The following is a 13273-nucleotide window of genomic DNA, read 5'->3' as shown; positions in this document are numbered from 1 at the left end:
TGCTCAAGGTCACACAGCTTGAAAGTAACGGCCGTGACTTCCCTCCCAGGAAGCCAAGACTGAGAAAGCAGAGCTGGGAGCATCATCCCACCTCACAGTGGGTGACCAGGAGCCCAGAGAGGCTCTGCATCTTGCTGGCAGACTCACAGCAAGGCCTGAGGTAAAACGGGGCGGCGTGTGAGGTCGTTCAGGGCCCCAGGCTGGGTCTCGCACTGCTCTGTATCTCCAAGTGTGGCGACACCTGCCTCCCAGCCTCTCCCACTCTGTGCACCCCTGGTGACTCCTCCCACCAAACACTAAGCTGTCACGGTGAACACGGTGGAGGACACAGGGAACAAATGACCAGGACTCACTCGGAAAATCTTCCTGTGGGATCTTCCGGTACTTTGGAGGGCGCCCGATCCTGGAGAGAGAGGAGCCGGGCCCGTGGCAGGGACTCAGGGCCTGCTCTGGCCTTGGAGGACTTGAGGCCCCGCACCCTTGCCCTCCGCACCGGCCGTGATGGCGAGGCTTCTTCCTTAGGGAGAAGCCCGAGAGGTTCCTCTTACGGGCCGAGGCCTCCGTGTCGGACAGCTCTGCCTTCAGCCGGCTCTGGTTCCTCTCGGCCAGGGGGCAACCCGAGAGGCAGTGGTGAGCTGTGAACTTGCCAGTGACGTGGCCAGAGCCATCACAACCAGGAGTGGGGCACTTTCTAGAGAAGAAGAAGGTTTGAGATGAAGCTGCTTGGTCCCACTTGGCTCTTCCCAACCCCAGCCCCGCTGGGAGAGCGGTCGGGTGGACCCTGGTTGGCCCCCCATGGTGGGTATAAGACAGACGCCCTCTGAGCAGTGCCTGAGGGTCTCTTAGCAGGAGCCCTTCACTCACCGGTGGTGAAAGCTGTACTTGGAGGCCCTGGTGTGTGGCAGGCTCCGACAGCCGAGAGGGGGACAACCCGAGGCGGAGGCAGCGCTGGGCTCTCTGGGTTCTGGAGGGGCAGGCAGAGAAGGGTCAGTACGGGGTCCTGGGGGTGGAGGTGGGCCTGGGGGAAGGGACACGGAAGCTAGGGAAGGTTAGTGCTAGGAACCGGTTCCCAAGTACAGGGGCCCTGAGCCAGGCTGGGACGCTACTTCCTGCTAATGGACATCAGCCCCTCGGGGGAACAGGGGCTTGGCTCTCATATACACTGTGGACACCTGCAGGCCTCTCTGCCTCTGGGAAGAGGAGCGCCCTCGATCAGCTCGGGGCTGGTGTGGGCACAGCTGCACCCAGAAGCTACATCAGGCAGATTCATATTATTCTTGTTTCTCAGTTTCAATCCCAAGACTTTGGGGACTAATTTTTAGTCTCTGCCTTTGCTTGGACAACAGGTGAGAAGGATCCACGCCCCATGTGAAACAGATGTGGGTGACCTCCAACCCCTGCCAGCAGCGGGGAGCAAGATCTGATGTAGGGAGCCGCATTGCCTTAGCAAGCACTGGGCATGCTCTGGTTGGCTCTGCTGGATGCTGAGAGGACTGCCCAGCGCACAACTATCTCTGAAGCATTTGCTTCCAAGTGAGCTTGGCCCTTCACACCTCCAGGTCCCCCACCCAGCAACTGGGGAGGCCAGAAGCACTGCCCAGTGTGGCAGAGACCCTCCCCAGGGTGGGGAGGATGAGGGAGCCCAGAGTTTAAACTGTGGGCATACTGTAGAGAGGAGTGCCAGAGCTCAGGGGCAGGGTCAGACATCAGGAGGAAAGGGTCAGAGCACCCCTAGGGTACACACGGAGAGGAGGCTGCAGGGGATGTCCCGTCTTGGAGCACCAGCCTGCTGGGTGGATGTCAGGGTGGTCAGCATCAATCCAGAAGTCATAGGCGTGACTCCAGCCATCAAAGTGGAGCTGGGGAGGAAAGGCCCAGGAGGTCAGGTGTTCCTCATGGAGCCCAGCTTGGCTGGGAGGTCCTCCAAGCTCAAGGAGGCTCTCCCCATCCCTGGGGCCTGTCAGAAGCAAGATCCTGAATTGGAAGGACCAAGAGGCCAACCTCACAATAATCCATCTCGACCACCACACTTCCCAAGGGTTCCGCCTATGAAGTTACTGGTTGCTTCAGTTGTGTCCAACTCTTTGGGACCCCATGAACTGTAGCCTACCAACCAGGCTTCTCTGTCTATGGGGATTCTCCAGGCAAGAATACTGGACTGGGTTGCCATGCCCTCCTCCAGGGGATCTTCCCGACCCAGGGATCGAACCCGTGTCTCCTGTGGCTCCTGCACTGCAGGTGAATTCTTTACTGCTGAGCCACCAGGGAAGCCCCGAAGTTACTGGCACCTCCCATCAGTCCTTGGGTAGGACAAGGATTCGTGGGCCCATCTGATAGATTCAGAGAAGGGACGGGACTTGTCCTGACTCACAAAGGTTAAGTCACAGATGAGACCTGACTGAGACCCAAGATCTTCGGCCTCAACTTTAGAGCTCCCTTCCCTGCAACATGCAGCTTCCCTGCAGTCTGGCTCATGCCATGTCCTTGACCTCAGCCCCGTCTACGGAAGTCCTGCCCCATCGGCCTGTCCACTCTCCCAGCCCAAGGGGCCCAGAGCCACCTTTATCCGATGATCCTCCACATCCTCCACGCTGGCCACACGAATTAGGGCTGGGTTCCTGCGGTCCACGGCCTCCAGCTTCATGTTGACCAGGAAGCTGTGTGGGGGTCGCTACAGGGGGAGAGTGGTCTTCAGGCCAAGGCCCTGCTCAGCAGAGCTGAGGCCCCAAGAAGGATGCCCAGGTGCTGTGCTTGGGGAAACGTGGCCAAAGTGGGAGGCTGGGGCCCCATCCTGCCTGACCGAGGGCTCCGTGCTTTCCTGAACTCAGCTCTGGGGGCAGAGAAAGCCAACTCACCACCTTGAAGGCCCAGGAGGGCACAGCAGAGGCCCCGGTTTCTTCCAGATATTTCTCCCAACAGAAGCTGTCAGGGTCTGGGTAGTCTGGAGGAGAGGATGAGAGCAATGTCTAGGCACCCAGGTGAACCGAGGAGCTCCCCCCTCCAAGCGGGACCAGGGGTGTGGAAAGGACAGAGGCCCATGGATGGAAATCCCTCTGTGTCACAGCCTGCTCCTTGCAGGGGGCTCCTGAAGGGGAGGGGTGCCAGACAGAAGCAAGCAGTTTAGTTGGTTATCTGGGAACCCTGGCTTTCAGTCCCCTCCTTGGCTCTGTTGCCTCGCTCCAGCCCCAGTCCCATCTGAACCCCTAATGTATGTTCTGAATGCTAAGTCGCTTCAGTCATGTCCAGCTCTTTGCGATCCTATGGACCGAAGCCCATCAGGCTTCTTTGCCCATGGAATTCTCCAGGCAAGAATACTGGACTGGGTTGCTATGCCTTCCTCCAAGGGATCTTCCTGACCCAGGGATCAAACTTGCATCTCTGATGTCTCCTGCATTGGCAGGCAGGTTATCACTAGTGCCAGTGTAATATCCTGACAGGGAAGGATATGCTTTCTTCACTCTGGATTCCTGTTCCCTTACTGAGAGAGCTCATCTAACTTTTGTTTTGGTTTTTTTTTTGGCTGTGAGATCTTAGTTCCCTGACCAGGGATTGAACCCATGTCCTTGGCAGTGAAAGGGCAGAGTCCTAACCCCTGGACCAGGAATTTCCCTTCAGCCTCAACAGAGTCAGGGTATAACAGGACTCTCCTAAGATCAAAGGGTTCTCAGCTCCCAGGCAAAGAAGCTAAGGCTCCAGGCTACACGTGTGCCCTTGGCCTCCCCTTAGAGACCCAGCTAATGAGCTACTGGTAAGGGATCGGGGAGAGGGGGGTGGCTCAGGCTGCAGGGTCACCTTGTGGAGGGGTGAGGGGCTTTCCTTGCTTCTGGCACCAGCCCACTGGGTGGATGTAGGGGCTGCTGGAATCACACCTGAAACCCAAGAATTCTTCACTGTCTCAAGGTGAGACTTCGAGGCCCGGAGCCCGCTGTCCTGTGACATTGTGGCGACAGGGCCCACCCTCATATTACTTCTGAGGGAGAGTCAGACTGGTGACTGGTGAGGGAGTCAGAAAATTCCAACAGTAACTAAAAACTCTAACACCGCCTTAATGTCTCAGAGAAAATCACGGGTCACAGGGGTCTGCTTATCTTAACCTTCGTACTTTGAGGTGAAACATTTAATTGTCATCATAATTACTAACTGATGCAGATCGGGGTCCCCAACCTCCGGGATCTAACGCCTGGTGATCTGAGGTGGAGCTGATGTAATAATAACAGAAATAAAGTGCACAATAAATGTAATGTGCTTGAATCATCCCAAAACCAACCCCTCACCACCGGTCCTTGAAAACATCGTTTTCCACGAAACTGGTCCCTGGTGCCAAAAAGGCTGGGACCCTGTAGATCAGATCCACAGGGCAATCAATTGTCCCCTGAGCAATATGAATATCAGGGCTGAGCCAGGGCTACCTGGCGCATCCCATGCCCACCATCCCTCCCTTTCCCCTCCCCCCCGCCCCAGGGCCAAGTCTGGGCCCTCCCACTACCAGTAGTCATAAGTGTCATCCCAGTTGTCAAAGTGCACCAGGAAGCGACTGTTCACCACGTCGGTCACACTGGCCACGCAGATGAGGGACGGGTTCATGCGGTCCACAGCCTCCAGCTTCATGCCCACCTGGAAGCCCAGGGGTGGGGGACTCTGGGGGCAAGAAGAGGGGCTGCCACGGCCAGGCCCAGGCTGGCTTGTGCTGGCCCAGGACCCACTGGCAAAGGAAGAGGAATAGGTTCCCTCGGGTTGTGTTTCTGCTGGGTGGGCACGGGGGGAGGGTGGGAGAAAGAGGCTGAGGAAGAGGATCTCTCCAGGGCAGAATCATAACCCCCAGCCCTGAGCCCTCAGGCACTTCTGGCCTCTGAGGGATGCTCAGAGGAAGCCTCACTGTGGAAGCCTCACTGACAGGAGGCCACTCACTCACCCAAAGAGCCTGCCAGGCTGAGCACAAGCCTCCCCTCCCCAGACAAGCCTGGCCCAGCTTGAGCTGAGGGAGCTGGGTCCACCACAGGGTGGCGGGGAAAGACGAGCTGACATGTTGAGGCAGGGAGTGGGGAGAGGCAGCAGGGAGGCACCTGCCATGTGTCGGACATAAACTCCAAAAGCCATCACCTCCCTTAGTCTTCACAACAACCCTAGGGAGATGGGTATCATCATCTCCATTTTTATAAGTTAAGTGACTTGCCCAGGACCACAAAGCTAGTCAATGGTGGGGCCGGTACTTGAACAGTTCAACTTAAAATCTGCATCCCCTGTCACAAGAGCTGGTAGAAGCCCACCAGTCACCTGTAAGTATGGTCTCTGGGACAAGACCAGGGTGGGTGGTACCTGTCCATGCCTGAACAATATGGGGCAGTCCCTGGCCCATGGGGACCAGGGACTTTCCAGATGGCAACATGTTTACTGGGCTTTCCTGGTGGCTCAGTGGTAAAAGAATCCACCTGCCAATGCAGGAGACACAGAAGACTCGGGTTCGATCCCTGGGTCAGGATGGTCCTCTGGAGAAAGAAATGGCAGCCCACCCCAGTATTCTTGCATGGGAAATCCCATGAACAGAGAAGCCTGGTGGGCTACAGTCTATGCAGTCGCAAAGAGTCAGACACGACTTAGAGACAATAACATGTTTACTGGGCGTTCCCTAGATCTCTCAGGCCTCTGGCTTGGGATTAGGAGATGCTTTAACTGTGGGATAAAGTTGCCAGTTGCATCGAACAGAGAGAAGGACAAGAGGTGAGCATTGGGACCACATGGGAGAGCCTCAATGTTGGTCAAAAGGATGGAAAAAGCCGCTCCCAGAATAAAGGTTTGGACCTGACAACAACTGCAGGGAAACCCAAGCAAGAAAGAAGGAAGACACCTCTGTGCCCAGGCTCAGAGGGGATGTGTGGAGGAGAGGATTTCAGTGGTAGGGAAGAGGGGGGAGCCCCTCCCGTTCAGTGAGGACCAGAACTGAGCTGAGAGCACCCGTAGATGAGCACTTGTCTGCTGACTCAGATACCCTGGCCGGCTGCAGTGACTGTCCTGGGGGCACTCACGTGGCTCTGGCTCACAAACAGGTGCTTGGGGGCAGCCTGGGCTCTTGTGCTGCGCAGGTACTGGCTCCAGCTGAACTCTTCCTCCTTGTAACCTAGGCCCCTCGGGGGGGATGAATAGAGCGCCGTGCAGACAGAGGCTGGGCTGTGGCGAGGGTACCCCACATGGAAGCAGCAGAATCAGGCAGGCGTGAGGACCCCACAACCCTCAGGAACCTGCCCAGGGACCCCCCTGCCAAAGCAGGACGCAGCCTGGGTGGACTTCTCTCAAAGGGCAAGGGCAGAGCAGAAGCCCTGAGGCCAAGTCATAGCAGGATGAGACTCAGAAAGGCTGGTTGTGAAGTGGAAACAGAGAAGGGGTAACCACAGGGAAGCGGTGAGGGAGGGTCTGGGGGCTCACTGCCTCACTGGGACCAACCCAGCCAGGCCTTACCTTTGGGGGGCTGCAGCTTGTGCCCCGTCTTCTCGAACCAGCCAGCCGGATGAATGTCAGGGGAATTGGCATTGATCCAGAAGTCATGGCACTCGGAATATCCATCAAAGTGCAGACGTAGGCGGTAGCCACACACCTGACCCCGTAAGGGGGAAGCACAGGGACTCCGATGCCAGCAGACACCCTGTTTCCCTTCCCTCACCACTCCTCGTCCAGCCTGGTAGTCTCAGGGGTCTGTTGCTAGAAGGTTCCCCCTTTCACCCCTCCTGACTCCCAGATTTCCCTGCATCCTGAACTTTGCCATATACCTTCCCATCCTACAAGGAGCACAGCTCATGTGCTAATGAGCCCTGAGCTCTGGGCACAAGACAGGAGATTCTAAGACACCATCTGGCCCCTTTGAGCCCTGGACAGATCCCAAAGGCACTGACCAAAGCACAGGGCCCCCAAGGACCCTTCCTTCCGCTACTTTCTCTCACTGCTCAGACCTCAGCCTGCTAATGGCAGGTCCTTGAACGTGGTGCCCTTGAACGTGTTGTTCCATGGCCCAGTGCCTTTTTCTCACTTTGCCTCATGTGCCTGGGACATCCTACTCACCTCTCGAGACTGAGCAATGGAGGCTCTTTCCCTCTGAAGCCATTCCTGCCCCTTCAGTGCCCTCCTGCACACAACTGTCATCACCCCTGAGGGGTATCACTGTTTATCTGGATGATGCCCACACAACTGTGAGCTCTTAAGAGGATAAGGACCTTGTTGGACTCATGCCACCATCCCTGCCCCTGGGAGTGCTGCTCTTCAGTAACCTCACCATCTCAACCCTTCTCCTGCCTTTTTTTTGTATTTCAGTTTTCTGCATATTCTGCCTCAACACCCTATTAGGTTGGGTGCTGTCTGAATCTAGGCCCTCCGTGCCCTTGGCTGACTCCTTCAGTCTATCCCGAGGGGAGTCATCAGGATGGGGGCGCCAGCCTCACCTTACCTCGGCCACAGTGAGGATGAAGTACATGCTCGGGTGCTGAGGGTCGATGCCTTCCAACTTCATGCCTGGTCTGAAGCCATTCTTGTTTTGAGTGACTGTCTGGTACTGTTAATGCACAGATGGGAGAGGATCCAGCTCCCCTCTGGCATTATCCTAGCCTCGTGGGCTGGGGGAGAAGGAACTATCTTAGGGGCCCACCTGCTCAGCACTACCAAAGAGGTAACTTATTTGGGGAACTTTAGTGCAGGGATCCAAAGCAGGATAGACTAGCCTCCAGGTCCCTTGAAAAGTGGACTTCAGGGCTCCATCTTACCCACGTCAGTGTGTAGAATTAAGTAAAAGGCAACAGAATTCAAAAGTCTGCAGGCCCAGTGATGGGTAAGCCTGGATCCCACCTCCTATTTCTTCCCACCCAGGAAGTCCCTTATAGTGAGCCCTTTTCTATTCTGGGTCCCTAATCAGTCTGTCCCCCTTCCATCCTGCCAGTCCTTTGAGGGATGTCAGACACAGAAATCAGCAGAAGGCCTGAGTTTGGAGGTGAGTCCCTGGACTGGGAGACAAGCTCTTTCTAACACAGAAATATCCAACTCACGTCCTGGAAGAGGCTTATGGGGGCAGCAATGGCCTTCTGCTCCTCAAGGTAGGATTCCCACGACCAGCCTGGTTTCTTCTCCTCTGAGGCTGTGGGGAGGAGACAGACAGGCTGACCCCTCAGGTGGTGGTTGGTGGTTTACTCGCTAAGTCCTATCCTGACTCTTGCAATCTCATGGACTGCAGCCCATCAGGCTCCTCTGTCTCTGGAATTCTCCAGGCAAGAATACTGGAGTGGGTTGCCATTTCCTCCTCCAGGGGATCTTCCCGACCTGGGGATCGAACCCACGTCTCCTGCACTGCAGGCAGATTCTTTACCAACAGAGCCACCAGGAAAATCCTAGGCTGCTTCTTAAATACGACCTTCCTCAGTTCCCCCAACCCAACTCTACCTTAACCTTCAAAACAAACCTCTGTCTGTGATCACACGCTGCCCTCTGATCCCATTCAGCCATGAGGGTGCTGGACACATGGGGCCCAGGCGAGACTCAGTCTCAGGTGAGGCTGCACCAAATTCTGCCCACCCTGCCCGGCCTCCACCCCTAGGCCATTGTCAGCAAAGGCACTCCGGATTATGGGCCCACTAACAGAGGTTACAAAGTCTCAACCACAGAGGGCCAAAGCTGTGTGACAAGTCCTGAGCCAGAGGACTGAATCACAGAACCACCTAAACTCACTAGGAAAGAAGAGGAAAAAGAGAAAGAAAAAAAAGAGAGAGGAAAACATGCAAGGAGGAAGAACAGAACAGACCACACAGAGGGCTTCCCTGGTGGCCCAGTGGTTAAGAATCCAGCTGCCAATGCACGGGACACAGGTTAGATTCCTGATCTGGGGAGATTCCACACTTCCCAGAGCAACTAAGCTCATGGGCCACAACTATTGAAGCCTACACTCTCAAGAGTTAGAAAGCTGCAACTACTAAAGTCTTAGTGCCCAGAGCCTGTGTTCTGAAACAAGAAACCACCGCAATGAGAAGCCCAGGCACTGCAAAGAAGAGTAGCCCCTGCTCACAGCAACCAAAGAAAGCCAACAGACCCAGCACAGCCAAAAAAAACCACCTCAATGAGCTATAACTTCATACCCACTAGGATGGCTATAATAAAAAAGACAGAGGGACTTCTCTGGTGGTCCAGTGGCTAAGACTCTGTGCTCCCAATGCAGGGCACCTGGGTTCGATCCCTGGACAGGGAACTAGATCCCATGTGCTGCAATTAAAAGTCAGGACAGCTAAATAAATCCTTTTTAAAAATAAAAAAGACAAATTATAACAAGCCTTGGTGAGAGTGTGGATAAACTGGAACTTTCATACGCTACTGGTGGGACTATACAGTGGTTTGGCCACTTTGGAAAACATTCTAGCAGTTCCTTAAGAGGCTAAACATATGGTTACCATAGCACCCAGCAATTCCACTCCTATGTATATACCCAAGAGAAATGAACACTTATGTCCAGACACAATTTGTGCACAGACGCTCATATCAGCATTATTCATAACAGACCCAAAGTGGAAAGAACACACATACCCATCAGTTGATAAAGTGTGATATTTCCTACAATGGAATATTATTCAGCAATAAAAATGAATGAAGTACTGATACATGGTACAACATGGATAAACTATGAAAACACTGTGCTAATTGCAAGAAGCCAGTCACAAAGAACCACATGTTATATGATCTCATTTATACGAAATATCTAAAATAGGCAAATACATATATACAGAAAGTAGATTGGTGTTTGACTAAGGCTGGAGGGGAGTTTGTGGTTTGGGGGAAATGTCAGTTAATGGGTACAGGGTTTCTTTTTGGAGTGATGAAAATGTTCTAAAATTGATTGTGGTGATGTTTATACAATTCCATGAATAGACCAAAACCCACTGAATTGTATACCTCAAATGAGTAGATTGTATGTTTTGTGAATTATAACTCAATAAAGCTATTAAAAAGTTATTTCTTACAAAAACATGTATAAAGCACTAACTGTAGAAAAAAGTGGATACGTTAGACACAGAGTCTCTGCACACACAGGACACACAAGCAGCCCTGCCAGGCCCACTCCTACTCCCAGATTCTTCTGCCAAAAGATCCCCAAAATGAGTGGAAAAAGATTTTAGCCATAAGAGCAAACTTCTGTCTACTGACAAGGTTTCTTCCCTTGAAAAAAGGCAGAAAGGAGAAAATATCCAGAAAGTAATGCCACACATTAATGTTCACAGTTGAGATGGTGAAATGTACAAATCAAAAGATAACTTCAACCTGGTCAACAGGACCCAGCAGAAAAAATGCTCGTTTAAGAATGTACTTTCTTAAGAAAGACAGGGCAGTGGAGCCAACAGTAGTTAGATGTATTAACTTCTGTCTCTATTTAAGACTTAAGAGGACATTAAACCAGAACTTTCCTGGTGGCCCAGTGGCTAAGACTCCATGTTCCCAAAGCAGGGGCCCAGGTTCGATCCCTGGGGAGGGAGCTAGATCCCAAATGCCGTAACTAAGAATTCACATGCTGCGACTAAAGAGTGCACATGCCACAGTGAAGAGCAAAGATCCTTCGTGCCACAATGAAGACCTGGTGCAGCCAATTAATTAATTAACTAAAAGAGGACAAAAACTAATGAGAGCTAAGACTTTGGCTTCTGATGTGACAGCCTTGGGTGAGAAAGAGAGCCATGATAATATGGTTTGGCTAAGATAGGCAGAATATAGAAAAGGTACTATAGAGTTTGAAGCCCTGGACACAGATTGGGCTCCTCTGACTGGCATTGGGTTCATCAAGGCACAAAGATGTTCTAAAACTGACCTCACTCTGCCTCTGGAATAGGAAAGACAGTGACTCATGCAACTAAGCCATGGTCCAAGAGGAAGCACCAACATACAACTCATTTATTCATCCACTGAACAAACATTTATTGAGAGTGTACTCCACACCAGCCTTTGGGCTAAGGACCAGGGATATAAGGACTAGTAGAAGAGATTCAGTTTTGCTACACAGTCTCTGGGTGATTCTAAGTGTGATAAACCTGACTTGGCTCCAACTGGCTGCTGTCACGGAAAGTGGAGATGGTAATGCAGAAGGCCTGAGGGCCACAGCTGGCTATTAATGATCTTTGTTCCATTTTTCTTAGAACCAAAGGATTAGAATGGAGGCCCAAATAGCAAGGTCAGACCAATGACCAGTACGGACTTGCCCATACCACGACAGGGAAGCAATACCATGTGGTGCCATTAAAGGCTGCTCAAGTCTGGATATTATGAGGCCTACTCACAACTGGATAACAGAGGATAAACAAACACATGATATAAGTCTCAGGAACATACATATACCAAGGCACAAACCAAAATCACACACTCTCTGTCACACACACACACATGCTAACTTACGGTTATCTATATACGTACAATACACCATCACAATGGTAACCTGCACTCCCAGCTTCACACCTCCAAAGGTGTCTACACACGGCTCATGAATATATATACACATACCAGGCTGGCTGCTGTTCCATTCCTCACTTTCTGGGGTGTTAATGGTAGGTTGTCCCTCTGGATCCTTTCCTTCTTCTTGCTTCTCCTGTAGAAGACAACAGATCCCAGATTCCTGTCTTTGTGAGTTGGTGTGAAGCCCCTATCTCTATTCCTGACCCTGGCCTAGCTCTCTGGTCACACGATGTTCTGCTCCCAACGGGTAGATATTCTTCTAGGCTACCAGCAGGAACACAGCTCCGGCAGACAACACTTTACCACATGGACAGAGTCTCATACCCCCTAGTTTTACACAGGGGGGTAATTACCTGATTACAATTCTCATTCCCAGGTGGGGAAACTGAGGACACGAATACCTGCCCTGTGCTCTGTGGCCTCTAGCCCAGAGATGGGACCCCAGAGAGGAATCTTCCCATCTGCCTGCACACCTACTTGGGTGCTGGTTCATGTCAAAGTGACAGCCCTGAAACTAGACTGAGGTGGGGGCTCTAGAAAAACAGGAAAGTGGTTTATTTATTTCCCTGCAACCAAGTGCAGGATCTGACTCCAGACAGGACCCCAAAATATGATGAGTGAGTTACGTGTCTTCTGTGGCCCAGCCCCACCATCTGGGTTAATGGAGGGGCTGGTGAGAATTGAGGTATAGGCTCCAGCCTCCCCCTGCCCTCCCAGCTGTCCGCTTCCTACCATGGCCTCTGGCTCCGACTCCTCGGATGGGCTCTGATATTCCCTGTGCTTCCTCTTCTTCACGGGTTTGAGGAGCTCAGAAGCGCTGGTGCAGTTGTTCTGGCCTGAGGAGTTCTCCACTATGACTGACCTGAGGGACGGGCAGCCTGAGGGAAGGAACCACCCACTCTGCACCATCCGCCTCCCCTCAAAGCTCCGAACAGGAGCGAGGCCTTGGGGCTGGAGAAGCCCCAGAGGGGCTTTTGGGCCCGAGAAGGCAGAGAAGTGGGGCTTAATTCTCTCCGGCTTACCGCTCCTGGAAGCGCTGAGGGCAGCCATTACTGGAGGAACTAGGATCTGAACCAGCGCCTTGCTGAGGCCCACAAGCCTGGCACGGGCAGGTGCCATCATCCTCTGGTGGGTCCTGAGGAGGACCTTCTGGAGGGCCCTGGGGGAGGTCCGCTGGGGGAGACCAAAGGCACCTCAGGCCGCCCACCCAACACGTCCACACTCAGGCTCCGCCCACCTCGGAGCCCACCCTGGGCCTCTACCTCGGTCCCATTCCCCACTTCCCCCACTGGACAGCCCTGCCTCCCTCGCCAGAGCCTTCTCCGCCCCAAGACCAACCCGCGGGCCCGGGCACACCCGCCGGAACCCGGGCCACGCCCCCTCGGGCCACGCCTCTGGCTTCGGCTCCCCTGCGAGTTCGGGGCTCTCCCAGCCCCCGCGGGGGCCCAGCTCCGGGCCTGGGGCTCCTACCCGGCTGTTGGGGGTCCGCGCCGCCACCCCCCGCCGGGGCCTCGCCATCTTCGTACTCGGCCACGCCTTCTCGCCGCAGCTCTGGGCTCGAGGGTTGCTCTGCTCCCACCATGTTCGGCGGCGCGTACTCGCTTATCCGGAACTGTAGCGCGGAAGAGTCAGAGGGGCACGACTCTTGTACTGGCCCTTGACCTACCCCCAGTCAGCATGGTCCCCTCTCCCGCCGCCTCACTGCAAGCCACGCCTCCAAGGCTCATTCACCGTAAGACAGGCCCTAGAACCCCCCAACTGTCTCGTCTTGGGAACGCAGCACTTCAAGCCCCGCCCCCAGAATCCTCCCTCTCAG

General features: G+C 53.9%; 1 protein-coding gene across 17 annotated transcripts in view; it reads right to left on the bottom strand.

Moving 5' to 3' along the window:
* L3MBTL1 (L3MBTL histone methyl-lysine binding protein 1) overlaps nt 1-13273 on the bottom strand; it is a 48165-nt gene that overhangs the window by 27399 nt on the left and 7493 nt on the right. For 5 of the 17 annotated variants that reach the window (XR_014073131.1, XM_081556969.1, XM_081556970.1 and 2 more), the window contains 15 exons: nt 12928-13069; nt 12480-12630; nt 12190-12319; nt 11506-11590; nt 8025-8113; nt 7433-7537; nt 6454-6589; nt 6024-6115; nt 4487-4638; nt 3793-3869; nt 2856-2941; nt 2561-2671; nt 1745-1859; nt 865-964; nt 354-691 (listed from right to left, as the gene is read on the bottom strand). Coding sequence is in view for 16 of the 17 variants with exons in the window: in XM_081556969.1 (XP_081413095.1) it covers nt 354-691; nt 865-964; nt 1745-1859; nt 2561-2671; nt 2856-2941; nt 3793-3869; nt 4487-4638; nt 6024-6115; nt 6454-6589; nt 7433-7537; nt 8025-8113; nt 11506-11590; nt 12190-12319; nt 12480-12630; nt 12928-13069 (1909 nt within the window). In the remaining variant the exon portion in view is untranslated. Of the gene's footprint in view, nt 1-353; nt 707-864; nt 965-1744; nt 1860-2560; nt 2672-2855; nt 2942-3792; nt 3870-4486; nt 4639-6023; nt 6116-6453; nt 6590-7432; nt 7538-8024; nt 8114-11505; nt 11591-12189; nt 12320-12479; nt 12631-12795; nt 12832-12927; nt 13192-13273 lie in introns of those variants that run through there. The other 12 variants (XM_081556976.1, XM_081556972.1, XM_081556975.1 and 9 more) reach the window with 6 other exon arrangements.

Source organism: Giraffa tippelskirchi, chromosome 13 (assembly GCF_054371585.1).
Source record: "Giraffa tippelskirchi isolate mGirTip1 chromosome 13, T2T-mGirTip1v1.2.pri, whole genome shotgun sequence".
Taxonomy (NCBI): domain Eukaryota; kingdom Metazoa; phylum Chordata; class Mammalia; order Artiodactyla; family Giraffidae; genus Giraffa; species Giraffa tippelskirchi.
Note: the sequence above shows the minus strand (reverse complement) of the source record. Positions and strands in the feature narration are given on the sequence as shown.